At 42.8% G+C, this 17,859-nt stretch overlaps 1 protein-coding gene across 1 annotated transcript in view; it reads left to right on the top strand.

Moving 5' to 3' along the window:
* LOC147696878 (N-acetylated-alpha-linked acidic dipeptidase 2-like) overlaps positions 1–17,859 on the top strand; it is a 476,544-nt gene that overhangs the window by 75,876 nt on the left and 382,809 nt on the right. Inside the window, exon 4 of the mRNA XM_086933986.1 lies at positions 17,629–17,815. Coding sequence (XP_086790112.1) covers positions 17,629–17,815 — 187 coding nt within the window. The remainder of the gene's footprint in view (positions 1–17,628; positions 17,816–17,859) is intronic.

A 17,859-nucleotide genomic window follows, 5' to 3' on the forward strand; every position in this document is an offset into this window, starting at 1 on the left:
TCCAGTCCGAACTACCAAGCCATGTCTTTCCCAGACCGGAATCAAGCATCCAAGGACCGGTTTCTGGCTATCAGCCTTCTTCAGCCTGGATAGCTTGACTCCAGTGGTGTGGAGAGCCTGGGACTCACGTCTGAGTATACCCAGCACACTCGGGGTGAAAATTGCAAAAAACACAGTTGATGGACAGAATGTAGAACAATGTCATACATTCACCCCAGTACAAGGATCTGGGCCTAAATCCATCGTTTTTTTGCACTCCACACCACCCTGGGTTAGACACTGGCTATATGCAAATCAGCTCTGACCCTGTGCCTCATGGGAACAGTCCAGTCCGAACTACCAAGCCATGTCTTTCCCAGACCGGAATCAAGCATCCAAGGACGGGTTTCTGGCTATCAGCCTTCTTCAGCCTGGATAGCTTGACTCCAGTGGTGTGGAGAGCCTGGGACTCACGTCTGAGTATACCCAGCACACTCGGGGTGAAAATTGCAAAAAACACAGTTGATGGACAGAATGTAGAACAATGTCATACATTCACCCCAGTACAAGGATCTGGGCCTAAATCCATCGTTTTTTTGCACTCCACACCACCCTGGGTTAGACACTGGCTATATGCAAATCAGCTCTGACCCTGTGCCTCATGGGAACAGTCCAGACCGAACTACCAAGCCATGTCTTTCCCAGACCGGAATCAAGCATCCGAGGACCGGTTTCTGGCTATCAGCCTTCTTCAGCCTGGATAGCTTGATTCCAGTGGTGTGGAGAGCCTGGGACTCACGTCTGAGCATACCCAGCACACTCGGGGTGAAAATTGCAAAAAAACACAGTTGATGGACAGAATGTAGAACAATGTCATACATTCACCCCAGTACAAGGATCTGGGCCTAAATCCATCGTTTTTTTGCACTCCAAACCACCCTGGGTTAGACACTGGCTATATGCAAATAAGCTCTGACCCTGTGCCTCATGGGAACAGTCCAGTCCGAACTACCAAGCCAACGCTTTCCCAGACCGGAATCAAGCATCCAAGGACCGGTTTCTGGCTATCAGCCTTCTTCAGCCTGGATAGCTTGACTCCAGTGGTGTGGAGAGCCTGGGACTCACATCTGAGTATACCCAGCACACTCGGGGTGAAAATTGCAAATAACACAGTTGATGGACAGAATGTAGAACAATGTCATACATTCACCCCAGTACAAGGATCTGGGCCTAAATCCATCGTTTTTTTTGCACTCCACACCACCCTGGGTTAGACACTGGCTATATGCAAATCAGCTCTGACCCTGTGCCTCATGGGAACAGTCCAGTCCGAACTACCAAGCCATGTCTTTCCCAGACCGGAATCAAGCATCCAAGGACCGGTTTCTGGCTATCAGCCTTCTTCAGCCTGGATAGCTTGACTCCAGTGGTGTGGAGAGCCTGGGACTCACATCTGAGTATACCCAGCACACTCGGGGTGAAAATTGCAAAAAACACAGTTGATGGACAGAATGTAGAACAATGTCATACATTCACCCCAGTACAAGGATCTGGGCCTAAATCCATCGTTTTTTTGCACTCCACACCACCCTGGGTTAGACACTGGCTATATGCAAATCAGCTCTGGCCCTGTGCCTCATGGGAACAGTCCAGTCCGAACTACCAAGCCATGTCTTTCCCAGACCGGAATCAAGCATCCAAGGACCGTAGTTCGGACTGGACTGTTCCCATGGGGCACAGGGTCAGAGCTGATTTGCATATCGCCATTGTCTAACCCAGGGTGGTGTGGAGTGCAAAAAAACAATGGATTTGGGCCCAGATCTTCGGACTGGGGTGAATGTGTGACATTGATCCACATTCGGTCCATCACCTGTTTTGTTTGCAAATTCCGCCCTAAGTGCGCTGGGGATGCTCAGACGTGGGTCCCAGGCACTCCACACCACTGGAGTCAAGCTAGCCGGGCTGATGAGAGGTGTTACCTCGAAACCGGTCCGGTCCTCGGATGCTTGATTCCGTTCTGGGAAGGACATGGCTTTTGTAGTTCGGACTGGACTGTTCCCATGGGGCACAGGGTCAGAGCTGATTTGCATATCGCCATTGTCTAACCCAGGGTGGTGTGGAGTGCAAAAAAATGATGGATTTGGGCCCAGATCTTTGGACTGGGGTGAATGTGTGACATTGATCCACATTCGGTCCATCACCTGTTTTGTTTGCAAATTCCGCCCTAAGTGCGCTGGGGATGCTCAGACGTGGGTCCCAGGCACTCCACACCACTGGAGTCAAGCTAGCCGGGCTGATGAGAGGTGTTACCTAGAAACCGGTCCGGTCCTCGGATGCTTGATTCCGTTCTGGGAAGGACATGGCTTTTGTAGTTCGGACTGGACTGTTCCCATGGGGCACAGGGTCAGAGCTGATTTGCATATCGCCATTGTCTAACCCAGGGTGGTGTGGAGTGCAAAAAAACGATGGATTTGGGCCCAGATCTTCGGACTGGGGTGAATGTGTGACATTGATCCACATTCGGTCCATCACCTGTTTAGTTTGCAAATTCCACCCTAAGTGCGCTGGGGATGCTCAGACGTGGGTCCCAGGCACTCCACACCACTGGAGTCAAGCTAGCCGGGCTGATGAGAGGTGTTACCTCGAAACCGGTCCGGTCCTCGGATGCTTGATTCCGTTCGGGGAAAGACATGGCTTTTGTAGTTCGGACTGGACTGTTCCCATGGGGCACAGGGTCAGAGCTGATTTGCATATCGCCATTGTCTAACCCAGGGTGGTGTGGAGTGCAAAAAAACGATGGATTTGGGCCCAGATCTTCGGACTGGGGTGAATGTGTGACATTGATCCACATTCGGTCCATCACCTGTTTTGTTTGCAAATTCCGCCCTAAGTGCGCTGGGGATGCTCAGACGTGGGTCCCAGGCACTCCACACCACTGGAGTCAAGCTAGCCGGGCTGATGAGAGGTGTTACCTCGAAACCGGTCCGGTCCTCGAATGCTTGATTCCGTTCTGGGAAGGACATGGCTTTTGTAGTTCGGACTGGACTGTTCCCATGGGGCACAGGGTCAGAGCTGATTTGTATATCGCCATTGTCTAACCCAGGGTGGTGTGGAGTGCAAAAAAACGATGGATTTGGGCCCAGATCTTCGGACTGGGGTGAATGTGTGACATTGATCCACATTCGGTCCATCACCTGTTTTGTTTGCAAATTCCGCCCTAAGTGCGCTGGGGATGCTCAGACGTGGGTCCCAGGCACTCCACATCACTGGAGTCAAGCTAGCCGGGCTGATGAGAGGTGTTACCTCGAAACCGGTCCGGTCCTCGGATGCTTGATTCCGTTCTGGGAAGGACATGGCTTTTGTAGTTCGGACTGGACTGTTCCCATGGGGCACAGGGTCAGAGCTGATTTGCATATCGCCATTGTCTAACCCAGGGTGGTGTGGAGTGCAAAAAAACGATGGATTTGGGCCCAGATCTTCGAACTGTGGTGAATGTGTGACATTGATCCACATTCGGTCCATCACCTGTTTTGTTTGCAAATTCCGCCCTAAGTGTGCTGGGGATGCTCAGATGTGGGTCCCAGGCACTCCACACCACTGGAGTCAAGCTAGCCGGGCTGATGGGAGGTGTTACCTCGAAACCGGTCCGGTCCTCGGATGCTTGATTCCGTTCTGGGAAGGACATGGCTTTTGTAGTTCGGACTGGACTGTTCCCATGGGGCACAGGGTCAGAGCTGATTTGCATATCGCCATTGTCTAACCCAGGGTGGTGTGGAGTGCAAAAAAACTATGGATTTGGGCCCAGATCTTCGGACTGGGGTGAATATGTGACATTGATCCACATTCGGTCCATCACCTGTTTTGTTTGCAAATTCCGCCCTAAGTGCGCTGGGGATGCTCAGACGTGGGTCCCAAGCACTCCACACCACTGGAGTCAAGCTAGCCGGGCTGATGAGAGGTGTTACCTCGAAACCGGTCCGGTCCTCGGATGCTTGATTCCGTTCTGGGAAGGACATGGCTTTTGTAGTTCGGACTGGACTGTTCCCATGGGGCACAGGGTCAGAGCTGATTTGCATATCGCCATTGTCTAACCCAGGGTGGTGTGGAGTGCAAAAAAACGATGGATTTGGGCCCAGATCTTCGGACTGGGGTGAATGTGTGACATTGATCCACATTCGGTCCATCACCTGTTTTGTTTGCAAATTCCGCCTTAAGTGCGCTGGGGATGCTCAGACGTGGGTCCCAGGCACTCCACACCACTGGAGTCAAGCTAGCCGGGCTGATGAGAGGTGTTACCTCGAAACCGGTCCGGTCCTCGGATGCTTGATTCCGTTCAGGGAAGGACATGGCTTTTGTAGTTCGGACTGGACTGTTCCCATGGGGCACAGGGTCAGAGCTGATTTGCATATCGCCATTGTCTAACCCAGGGTGGTGTGGAGTGCAAAAAAACGATGGATTTGGGCCCAGATCTTCGGACTGGGGTGAATGTGTGACATTGATGCACATTCGGTCCATCACCTGTTTTTTTTGCAAATTCCGCCCTAAGTGCGCTGGGGATGCTCAGACGTGGGTCCCAGGCACTCCACACCACTGGAGTCAAGCTAGCCGGGCTGATGAGAGGTGTTACCTCGAAACCGGTCCGGTCCTCGGATGCTTGATTCCGTTCTGCGAAGGACATGGCTTTTGTAGTTCGGACTGGACTGTTCCCATGGGGCACAGGGTCAGAGCTGATTTGCATATCGCCATTGTCTAACCCAGGGTGGTGTGGAGTGCAAAAAAATGATGGATTTGGGCCCAGATCTTCGGACTGGGGTGAATGTGTGACATTGATTCACATTCGGTCCATCACCTGTTTTGTTTGCACCGTCTTTTTGGTCGGCACTCTGGCCTGGTTATTAACTGGTCGAAGTCACACCTATACGTGCTGAGAGGTGGGACACCTCGGCTTCCAAGGGACTGCAACATACAGGTCGCGCGGCAGGGATTCAAATACTTGGGGATCTATATTTCAACGGATCCCAAGGTACGCTACACGAATAACTTGCTCCCCCCTCTCGTACGTCTCCGGTGTGACGTAGAGGGATGGCGGAAACTCCCGCTTTCCCTGCCTGGGCGTGCGGCACTGTTTAAAATGATGTCCCTGCCCAGATTCCTGTATGCTCTTCAAAATACCCAGGATCCGGTCCCATCCAGTTACTTTAGGGAGGTCGAGGGTTTGCAGCGGACCCTTCTCTGGGATGGCAGGCCACGCATCGCCATTACGAAGCTCACGCTCCCATGGTATGACGGAGGCATAGCGTTGCCTGACATCCGGAGATATTATTGGGCTTCCCAGCTAGCAGCCCTTAATCACGGCCTCTACGGTTCAGCAGTAAGCCCAGGTTATGCCATGGATCGGTGGGTCATGGACGACGGGAAGTATCATAGAGCGCTATACTCGAGATCTCTGGATGGTAGAATGTCGGGGCCGACGAAGACAGCTGTACACATATGGCGGGCAATCACAAAGTCATAGGGGTGGAAGGGTAGGCTTACGACGGCAACTCCTCTTTTTGAATCTGAAATACTGGGCAAATTATGGCTCACGAAGGGATTCAACAGGTGGGACATGATAGGCATATCCAAGGTGGAAGATATGATTGTGAAAGGGGAGATAAAGTCCTTTACTCTTTTACAGACAGAGTTCCAGTTGGGTGGAACGGAATATTTCCGATACGCCCAACTGCGTTATGCCATTCTGGCAGCGATGCCGGAGGGCGAGAAGATCCCCGAGTCTTCCCCGTTGGAGGACAGGGTGCTGGACGGCCATATGCCGGACAGTGCCATTTCCTTAATCTATAAAAAACCTCATCAATGTCCGTACGGACCTCCTGCTTGGGGTGAGAGACCAGTGGGTGCGTGATGGGATTGAGCTGGATGATGAAGACTGGTAATATGCAGTGTCCTCCCCCAAGGAGGTGGCGATCCCGGCCAGGCTGCGGCTGGTTCAATTAAAGATTCTCCATAGAGTGTACGTGACGGGTCCCAGGCTGATACACATGGGTCATTCAGTGGACGGCCTCTGCAGGCGTGGCTGTGGTGCATTAGCCACATTCATGCATATTATTTGGGAGTGCCGGGTGGTCGCCTCCTACTGGACATATGATCATGAGCGAGGTGACTGGGGTAGACGTTATGGCAGAGGCCCGGCGCTGCCTCCTGAATGTGTGGGGTCCTACTGATTATAATAGTGCACAAACACAATGGGTCACCTTGGGGAACATGGTCGCGAAACGAGATATTGCTCAGATGTGGGGTGCTGTTACAGCCCCAAAGGTGGTACAGTGGAAGGCCAACATGGATTGGTGCATGTTCCGAGAGAAGACGGTGTACATGGCCAGGGGTAAACCCAAAAAGTGGCAGAAGATATGGGGGGCCTGGAACGAGTATAGGGGTGATATTTGCCTGCCTCCTGACACCGACCCCCTGGAAGAACGAATGTCCCCGTAGCCTATGGCTCCAACACACGTTCTATTAGCGGATGTATCCTGTATCCTCCCCCCCTCCAGGGTCTTGCAATGAGTGCTGTTCAGATTGTTTTTATGTTATTGGGCCTAGCTTTTCCTATGATCGGGCTCTGTTACACAAATGTTTAAATTGCCTTGTTTCTTAGCACTAGTTTGGTGCTTTTCCCTTCTTCATCTTAGTTATTTTTTTTAAAAAATTTAAAAATAAAAAACCTTTGTACGATTTGGTAATATGCTTCTTGTACACCAGCCGATTGACCGATGATATGCTGCCTAGCCTCCGGAATGTAAGGCTAAATAGCTGTGTGGACTGATTTGAAAATAAAGGTTTTCCAAAAATTAAAAAAAAAAAAAAAAAGAGAGTTAATGATCCAAGAAGGGTCAATGTAAGTATTCTCAACTAGATCAGCTAATGGAGCACTTGTGTTTCAAATACTAGTGATCAGCACATCACACTTTTGAAATCCTGGCCAGGCTGATCCAGAATTACGTCCATTCGAAAGTCGGCAAATTAAGTCTTATTGGTAAGGTTCATTTACAGTGTCTAGAACTGTGGTAGGAGTGATTTTTAGTCCTCTGTAAAAGTGTGCAGAGGTTTTTTATGCATATCAGTGTATCTTGTATAAAATCTAAACTAGTAAAATTTTTATGTGTCTATGGTAAAGTGAGAGATTGTACACATCCATCTGCTTGATTCAGTTTAACAATGACGTTCTTCCTGGGACATCCGGGAGTAATTAACAGGGCTTTAGGACACTGCGCTTGCAGATCAAGGATATGCAAGGAGACTTAAAAGGGGGGTAATTCAGTCACTGGGATCTACAATGACTCTTCCCCATGGCTGCATGCATTTCAAGCATACTAGTTTTACATGGCCAAGCATGGGGTCCTTAGCCTTTTTTGGTAAATGCATACTTGCATAGCAGCCAGTTTACAAATCCTACAAACTCCGTGCACTGCCATGTAAAACATGCATGCTTAAAATGCATGCAGCCACAGGGAGATTAGGTAAACAAGCACAGAGCATGTGAATGCAAAAATCTTTACAAAAAAAGTACCACCAAAGTGAATGAAAGCAGTACTGATAAGAAAGAGCACACAAAGAGCAACAGGAAATACTATGCAACAATCAATAGAAATGGAGGAAAAGTAAGTGGCAAGCACGTGAACCAATGGAAAGCAAGGGTGGGATGTAAGCCACTTTTAAGATTTATAATAAATGCAATAGATTTCACAAGGACAGTGAAAGTGCTGTGCAGGCGAAACATAAGGATGAACAGGAATTTGTCGGAAGACATAGCCTGACATTTTTCTTCTGTATTTAAAGCAAATGTGAGACAATAAATGGAGAGTTGATATTGCTTGGATTTTTGTGACCCACCAGAAATGGGCTTAAACCCGCCAGCGGGTTGCAGCCCACAGTTTGATAAACACTGCTTCAACTAAAATGAAACATTGAACAATAAAACTTTTAGCGAATGAACAGACTAGTGATCACCGCGGAAGGCAAAGGAAGAGACTTTGGCAAATATTACAAGTCATAGACAACAGGGAAAAGTTTATTGAAAGCAATGTAATCATGAAAGTTTAAATAAACTACTACACTGCAGCTTAACTGTGCTCTGTGGAACCTCTAGCAAGAAGATGTGAGCGACAGAGATAGCCTCCATTTTGTTTAAAATTATGTTTTGCATGAAAATGTGGCATGACTAAAACACATTAATAAACACATTTCTACACATCATATGAAATTAGTTTCAATTTCAATTATTTCTAAAGACAGTGGTCCCTAGGCGATAATCTAGTACTTAACAAATTAATATAGACTCAATCAGTACTATATTTCTCTGTCCAGCTGGACAGGCATTTAATATGCAATAAAAATATAACACAAAGTAGGGGAAACACTCCAAGTGGGACACAGCCTGCGTCCTACTAACCAGAACGGACAAACAACATTAAGTAAAGGGTTCAGGCAAAAAAAGTGTGTCTGTTTATGAGCACAATATAAATGGAACAAACAGAATATTGTAGAGACACCATCACATATTGAACATAACAGTTTAGTAAACGTATAAAGTGTACATTGTTACAGTTATGTCAATTCAGTGTCTCTCTCTCTCTCTATAGCCATATATATTGGTGTGTGTGTGTGTGTATATATATATATATATATATATATATATATTTATATATATATATATATATATATATTTATATTTATATATATATATATATATATATATACATATATATATATATTACCTACTGGCGGTCGCCAGTAGGTATATATAGTTAGGATTTTTTCTCTATGGGATTTTTGAAAATTCTATGTCTAATAACTTTGGCGTTTGTGGACGGAATTGGCTGAAATTTTCAGGAAAATGGAACATTTCGTTTCTGAGCAGCCCCTGACAATTTAGGGGGGTTTCATCAAGGGGGGGCCGAGAAAAAAGGGGGTCCCAAAACGCGTTTTTCCCATGTTAATTTCCATAGGGCGGTTGGCCTCACTTTTAGCTCGAACGGCTGAATGGATTTGCACGAAACTTGGCAAAATTGTAGGGACTGTTAGCCCGATGTGCCTTTGCTAGGTCTCAATATATGTGCTCCAGTGGATTTTGAGTAATTTAGGTTCAAAAAAAGATATATATCTGGGCGGAGCCTAACCACACATCTGATCTGATTGGCTGTCAGCACTTCATCCAAGAAGTGTTGGCAGCCATCTTGGGACCAATATACATGATAGCACCTCATTAAAAAGCATTGTAGTTAATAGAGGGTTTTAGGACTTTAGTTACATTATAAATCATTTGTTGATGGTACCATACTCGTTTTAGGAATTGTGGTGGGTTCTAAGGTGATTTTACCATGTGAAAAAACCTTCTGCTGTGATATCATGAATATTGTTTGAAAGAAAACTAATATCTCATGATTTTCCCACAGTGGTTTGGAAGGGGATCTATAAGCTAAACTGAAAGCATATTTTCTGTAAATTCACATTATCTTTCTCAGTCATGTGAAAATGAAGTCTGACATTCTCAGTAAAACATGTACATCCAACAAGGACAGAGACTGTCAGTTGATTCCTTTGTGTTCTACTGCAGCCTCCTAGAGTGTTCTAAAGAACAACTAGAGTGCTAACAGTCCTACTTATTACAAAGGTATGGCACACCTGAAGCCATCTTGATTGGAATAAAGTGGTAACTCTTAAAACATTTAATTTAAAAAGAAACAACATGAGGGGGTATATTTTGCCATAGAAAGTATGATTAGTGCTGCAGAATGAAAAATAAGGGCACATTTTGAGTGACTTCTCAAATCCTTTTCTATTTCATTAAAACATTCTGACATGCAGTCTCCTAAAATGGCCACCAGAGACAAAAGAGCCCAAATGTAGCCCAAATATCACCCAGATGTAGCCCAAGTATAGCCCAATGACAGAATGTCCCAGAGTGTTCTAAAGAACAACTAGAGCGCTAACAGTCCTACTTATTACAAAGGTATGGCACACCTGAAGCCATCTTGATTGGAATAAAGTGGTAACTCTTAAAACATTTAATTTAAGAAGAAACAACATGAGGGGGTATATTTTGCCATAGAAAGTATGATTAGTGCTGCAGAATGAAAAATTAGGGCACATTTTGAGTGACTTCTCAAATCCTTTTCTATTTCATTAAAACATTCTGACATGCAGTCTCCCAAAATGGCCACCAGAGACAAAAGAGCCCAAATGTAGCCCAAATATCACCCAGATGTAGCCCAAGTATAGCCCAATGACAGAATGTCCCAGAGTGTTCTAAAGAACAACTAGAGCGCTAACAGTCCTACTTATTACAAAGGTATAGCACACCTGGAGCCATCGTGATGGGAATGAAGTGGTAACTCTTAAAACATTTAATTTAAAAAGGAACAAAATGAGGGGGTATATTATGCAATAGAAGGTATTATTAGTGCTGCAGAAAGAAAAATTAGGGCACATTTTGAGTGACTTTTCAAATCCTCTTCTATTTCATTAAAAAATTCTGACATGCAGTCTCCCAAAATGGCCACCAGAGACAAAAGAGCCCAAATGTAGCACCAAGATGTAGCCCAAGTATAGCCCAATGACAGAATGTCCCAGAGTGTTCTAAAGAACAACTAGAGCGCTAACAGTCCTACTTATTACAAAGGTATGGCACACCTGAAGCCATCTTGATTGGAATAAAGTGGTAACTCTTAAAACATTTAATTTAAAAAGGAACAAAATGAGGGGGTATATTTTGTCATATGAATTATGATTAGTGCTGCAGAAAGAAAAATTAGGGCACATTTTGAGTGACTTCTCAAACCCTCTTCAATTTCATTAAAAAATTCTGACATACAGTCTCCCAAGATGGCCACCAGAGACAAAAGAGCCTAAATGTAGCCCAAATATCGCCCAGATGTACCCCAAGTATAGCCCAATGACAGAATGTCCCAGAGTGTTCTAAAGAACAACTAGAGCGCTAACAGTCTTACTTATGACAAAAGTATGGCACACCAGAAGCCATCTTGATTGGAATGAAGTGGTAAGTCTGAAAACACTCAATTTAAAAATGATCAACATGAGGGGGTTAATTTTGCCATAGAAAGTATGATTAGTGCTTCAGAAAGAAAAATTAGGGATCATTTTGAGTGACTTCTCAAATCCTCTTCTATTTCATTAAAAAAATTCTGACATGCAGACTGAAACATGCACTTTGAATACCAGCAGCAGACGTCCCTGGTGAGCAGTAGCTTTACTACAGTGATCTAATGTGCAACTAGAGTGCTAACATTCAGAATTTATGGCAAATGTGTGACACATCTGAATGCCTTCTTGATGGAACCAAAGTAAACAAGCATTGAAAATGCAATAGATCTCGCCCTCGTTTAAGTTAAAGCCATTCTGTTTGTAATGAGGTGGCTTTTTAGCTTTGCTTTTATTAGTGTTTTTTCAACTTTCATGTAAATAACATGCATCTGTATGCATATAAGTATATGTATGCATGCATTTATGTTTGTATTTATATAGATATACAGATGATATATGTTTATATATGTATGTATATATATATATATTCACTGAAAAAACCATAGGTTATAGACCATATATAGTTAGGAATTAGCATTTACAAAACCTTGAAAATTCACTGAAAAAACCATAGGTTATAGACCATATATAGTTAGGAATTCGCATTTACAAAACCTTATTTTACTCACACAAAACCATTGAAATTCCATATATAGTTAGTTGCACTAACTATATATCGCGCACCCGCAATCCACTGCTGATGATGTCACATATTACATCATTCATGACATGGTCAGTGACATCACTGATGACATCTCAAATGACATCACTGATGACATCACTGATGACAACATCCAGTGACTGTATGTTTCTGTAAAGTTAAAATATGTCTTACATATTGAAGAATGAGTGTATGTATAAGTGTCTGGATGAAGGATTTAGTAGGTGCATGACTGACTGTATGAGTGAGTGATTAAATGTGTCTCACTGAGTGCATGGGTTAGTGACTAAACTGTCTTAATTTGTGCAACATTATGTCTGTTGTTCTGTAAACTGTTGCATGTGTTGATAAGTAGCTATATGAGTAACTATATGGGTTATTGATTGGTTGCCCAAGTATTTGTATGGGAGACTGAGTGTGTGTGTGGGTGGCTGGGAGGTGTATGACTCTGTGCATAGATGTGTGAGCAGTTGATTCACTAGATGTATGGTTTCAAAAGTGCATGTGGAAACAGCTGTATGGGCGGTTGACTGTGTGCATGAGTGTATTGGTGAGTGAATGGATATCTCAGTGCTACATGTCAAAGTAAGTACATATGTAAAACACAGTACATATGAGAGTTGACATATATAAATAACTGTGCATAAGAGCCAGTGAATGTGTGAGTGGCTGTATGGATCATTGTGAACTTGTATCAGGGATTGTATAAGAGAGTAAATATGTGTTAGTATATGTTTGAATAAGTAAAGTTTGTATAACTGTATAGTTGAGGAAATGGAGGTGTGATTGATTCTTTGCATGACTGACTAGGTGTGTGAGTAACTCCATGGATGAGTGACAGTCTGTGAGTGTCTGTTTACACTGATTGTATCTAAGGTTATATTAGAGTCTGAAGAGGTTCATCGTATTATCACATGAATGATATCATCAGTGATGTGATCAGTAATGTCAAATGAGATGTCATCAGTGATGTCATCCGTGATGTCATTTGAGATGTCATCAGTGATGTCATTTGAGATGTCATCAGTGATGTGATCAGTGATGTCACTGACCATGTCATGAATGATGTAATATGTGACATCATCAGCAGTGGATTGCGGGTGCGCGATATATAGTTAGTGCAACTAACTATATATGGAATTTCAATGGTTTTGTGTGAGTAAAATAAGGTTTTGTAAATGCGAATTCCTAACTATATATGGTCTATAACCTATGGTTTTTTCAGTGAATATATATATATATATGTGTGTTTCGAAAAAACCTTCCTTTGATGCTTCAAAAAGGAAACAGAACGGACTCCACTTCAATATGTGCTTCAGTTCTTTTATTTAGTGCTTGCTGCCACCACGACGCGTTTCGGGCTACAATGAGCCCTTGATCACATGACGTGCTCAAGTTTCTTTTCCTGTTTTTAAAGTGACACCGTGCAAAGTGAGCAATAAAACTCGAAAACAGACTAACATGTACTTCAACATTGCAATTATCATGGCGTTCAGTACACACTTGGAAATGTTCCATTGCTATTATCATGTGCAATAATGTTATTCATAAATATTTATAAAACTCCCATTTTATAAATATAATAAAAACAGATTCTTAAAAGGGAATGCACATAATGGCAACGCAATTTACTTAACCTGCTACATTTGCGAACTGCTTAAATGCAAAGTTGATCATATAATTGCGATTATTTGTCTAATTTTTGTGCAATATTCGAAGAACTAAAACAATACCTGTATAAATACATATTGTTAAAATCACACTTGATAAGAATTTCATGAAATCATAATGTTCTTGTTTTTTGTTGTTCTCACAATTTGATCTTGGAATGAAGCAGGATTGCCTATGTGTTCCCTTTATTTTCAGATTCTGAACTATTTTAGGGCCCAATACATTTTTCGAGTATTTCAACACCAAGGTACAGTACATGATGTGTGCAAGATGAGCTTATAAAAAGTGCATAAAGTGCAAATAAATAAATAAACTTCATTTATAATTAACCATAAAGTGTCACTGTGCCTAGTGCAATATTTATTTTAACACTATACCATGAGCCCATGGAACTACTGATAAAAACTGATTTATTTACAGGGGGTGGAAGAGACAGACCAAAATTTACTTCATGTATTTACAAGTTTCTATTTTTAAAATTACATTGTCGTCACAGCCATGTATATAGATCCTCAGTTGTGTTCAGGCCATGCAGACTCTTGCTGTCTAGCTCTAAGATATATTTTGTCTCCAGTCTCCTGAGTACTGCGTCTCTATTTCCTCCTCGTCTTAATGGAGGAACATTGTCAAATACATAATACTTCAACTGGTTCAGATTTTGTTATGTATTTCGTTAAAGTGCCGGGCTACCGGGTAAGAGCTATCGTTATTGGTAATCGCCCATAAATGTTGCAGTACCCTCTTATGGACTTGGAGACGAGTGCTACCAACATATCTTAGTCCGCACGTGCATTCAAGTACATAAACTGCAAGTTCAGATTTGCAAGTTAGCAATTTGTTATTAGTCCTGGGCTTGTCATTAAACAGTGTATGGAATGTGGTCTTACTTTCTCCATATTTACATGCTTTGCAGGTTGTGCACCGCACAAAGCCTTTACGTTTTGTAAGCCAATTGGTGTTAACAGAGACTTCAGGGCTACTACTGACTAAGTGGCCACTAGTACTGCACGCTTTTCTGAAAGTGATAACAGGGGAAGCTGGCATTTTATCCCCTGTTATTTGATCACTCCTTACCAAGTGCCAGTTCTTTTTGATTATTTTCACTAGGCTGTTCCTTTGTTTATTGTACGTTAGGATAAGCCTAGGACTGATGGACATATTATCTTTGGTTGCAGACTGTTTTGTTTTACTACGTGAAGGTTTGAATAGCAAATCATTTCTAGACATGGTTTTAGTGCGTGCAATCACTTGACCTATAATCTTATGCCCATAGCCTCTTGCAAGAAATCTCAATTTACATTCTTGTTGTGCTACTTTTAAGTCTTTCTCCTTGCTACACACCCTACGAATGCGCAACATTTCACCATACGGTATACTGTGCACTGTGTGTAGCGGGTGGAAGCTACTTGAATGTAAAATTGTTTTCCCTGCTGTGGGTTTACGGTGTATTTGTGTATGCAGTATCTTATCATGCACATATACCTCCACATCCAGAAAACATATACTTTTTGCACTTATGTCAGATGTGAATTGCAAATTCAAATCATTGTTATTGTTTACACATATAAAATTCTCAGCACTTGTATCTCCACGCCATATTAAAAACAGGTCATCAATAAAGCGAACCCACATAATCCAATTTTCTGTCCAATATTTCCTATGTTGTATTTTAACAACCTTCTCCTCCCACCACCCCATATGGAGACAGGCGTAGCTGGGCGAAAAACTCGCGCCCATCGCTACGCCTCTCTCCTGGTGGTATACCTGCTGTTGGAACATGAAGAAGTTGTTATTTAGACAGAAGTTGGTAATATCAATCAATAACTTGTTATGTGCGTAATATTTGATGGGCCTTGTGCCCAAAAAATAATCAATCGCTTTAAGCCCATCCCTGTGATGAATTGAGGTGTATAAATTAGACACATCCATTGATATCAAGACATAGTCATCTTCCCATTGGAAGTCATGCAATTGTCTTAAAAAATCCCTAGTGTCCTGTACATATGACGGTAAAGTTCTCACATGTTCCTGTAATAACGAGCCTATATATATTGATACATTTTCCAATAAACTGTCCTTCGCAGAAATTATTGGTCTGCCTGGAGGTTTTGATTTATCCTTGTGAATCTTTGGGATGAAATATATCACTGGCGTTCGGGGGTATTAATTTTTGAGGAATTGAAGTTCTTCCTGATTAATTAATCCTTTATTTTTCCATGCCAGTAATTTGCCAAATAATTAATCTTTTTTCGCATTCATAACAACTTTAGAGCTCAATCTGTAGCAATTGTGATCTTCCAATTTGTTTAAGGGCCTCCTCCATATATTCCTGCCTGGGCCAAATGACTACATTTCCCCCTTTATCGGAGTTACGGATGATAATAGAGTCATTTTCCTTTAGTTTTTTCATTAGTTGATGATATTTTTGCAGTTAAGCATTCAGTGTCTCTCTCTCTCTCTCTCTCTCTCTCTCTATAGCCATATATATGTGTGTGTGTGTGTGTGTATATATATATGTGTGTGTGTGTGCGTGAAATAAAATATTAATCAAAAACTAATGGACTGTCCATCAGCTCAGATACTGAAGCACAATCATTTACAAGTAGGTGTGCATGTGATCATGCCAAATGCTTTTATTCATATGTCATTAGAGCTAGTGGCAGAAATGGTTTTAATCATTGCTACATGCTGTATGCTGTTGCAATAAATGTGTCTGGCTTACTGCCTTTGTTGTAGCTTTTCATAATAAACATATCTGATGTCTGCAGTCCAGCATACATTTTCCCAAAGAACCAATCAGGTGTAAAGCCTTTAACATTTAACAAGATAAAAACATATACTGTTGGCAAAACAATGTTCATCTCCCCTAAGAAGGCTAACAGATGGTTAGCAAATTACTGAGTTACTAAGAGCGTGAGCCAGAAGTGGAAACAAAATCCTTGTCTGCAGCAAAGGGACTTTTCAGGCAGAGGCTGAAGCTCAATCCATATTTGACTGATAATATTTTGATGTTGTCTCTGGCTCAACATCACATGTTTGAAAATTATTAAAGAATAGATCCGGTTTTCTTAAATACAATCCAGCTTTAGCTCTTCAGGATTCCAGGACCCCCTCTCTTTTACACACAGAAGCTTTCTGTGGGAGGCTCCTCCAGCAGCTAACCACTTGAGAAAGCTGAGCTTTTGATATCAAATCAGCGAACTAGCTCCTCTGATTCCATTGTAAGGTCAGTGAATAATAGTGTCAAGGCTGAGGAAAGAACAAGTTTGACTATGTCCCCCTGTTAGGCAGCAGGAGTCTCAAGTACCAAACCCCTCTCTTTTTCTTAATGCAAGCTGGCCCTCAAGTGCCAGTGGATCATGCGAGGACTTTTAAATGGGGAAATTCTGTAACCCTAGAAGGTTTCCAAGCTGACCTATCACACCTTTTCTAAACTGATGCAATTTCTATTTCCAGTCTTACAAAACCCCTCAAAACTTTTCCTTCCTCTCCAACTCCACCCACTACTGATTAACCTAGCCCAGTCTACTTCAAAGATATCTTAGCACTGCCCGCTGTTGCTGTCTGGGATGCCCTTCATACACATAACTACACATCATCTAAGTGCATAATTCTCATCAAAGGAGCAAAACATTTGCAGTGCCCTTCATTGGCTTATGTACAGGCTGTTCCTGGCAGTTTTGTGCTAGTGTTTGTCCTTTGAAACCTTGGCCAAGCAAATGTCTTAAGTGGAGTCTATATGAAGAGTGAAAAGTTATTAAGACATCTAGGTAGAAAAGTGGAAATCTTTAAGCCACAAAACCTGCCCCGGGAGACCATATTCTCAACCGCACCATGCCTAAAATGGGTAATTTATGCGGGATTGCAGATTTTGTTTTCGGGCCAATTATTTATATGTTTTAATGTTCATGTTGATCACTTTTACAAAAACAGAATCCGAAGCCATATTTACATATATAAAAATACAATTATTATGTCATGTACTACTACTGTTGTGGATTTACTGCTGTCTTCACAGACAAGGGTAATCAAGTCAAGCATATTTCAGAAGTTTGCTGTGTGCTACAATGGACTGGTGGCCACAGGATTTAAGAATCTCTTGCACATTGGGTCACTAGAACTGACTTTATAGCTGGCTTTATAACTTTATTGTATTTATGAGAAAGTACTTGGGTTTATTATCTTGTCATCAATACCTGTAACTTTCTGTTTCAATTTAGGAATTTTACACGGCTACCTCGTCTAGCAGGAACAGAGCAGAACCTTATCCTTGCAAACCAAATGAAAGCGGAGTGGGAGGAATTTGGACTGCATTCAGTAGAGCTGGTTCACTATGATGTCCTGTTATCTTACCCTAATGCGACCATGCCGAACTACATCTCAATTACTGATGAGAATGGATCTGAGGTAAAGAGGCTTCAGAACGTTTTGAGAAATTAGCAGCTGCTTAA

The sequence above is a fragment of the Lissotriton vulgaris genome, chromosome 8 (assembly GCF_964263255.1).
Source record: "Lissotriton vulgaris chromosome 8, aLisVul1.2, whole genome shotgun sequence".
Lineage (NCBI taxonomy): Eukaryota > Metazoa > Chordata > Amphibia > Caudata > Salamandridae > Lissotriton > Lissotriton vulgaris.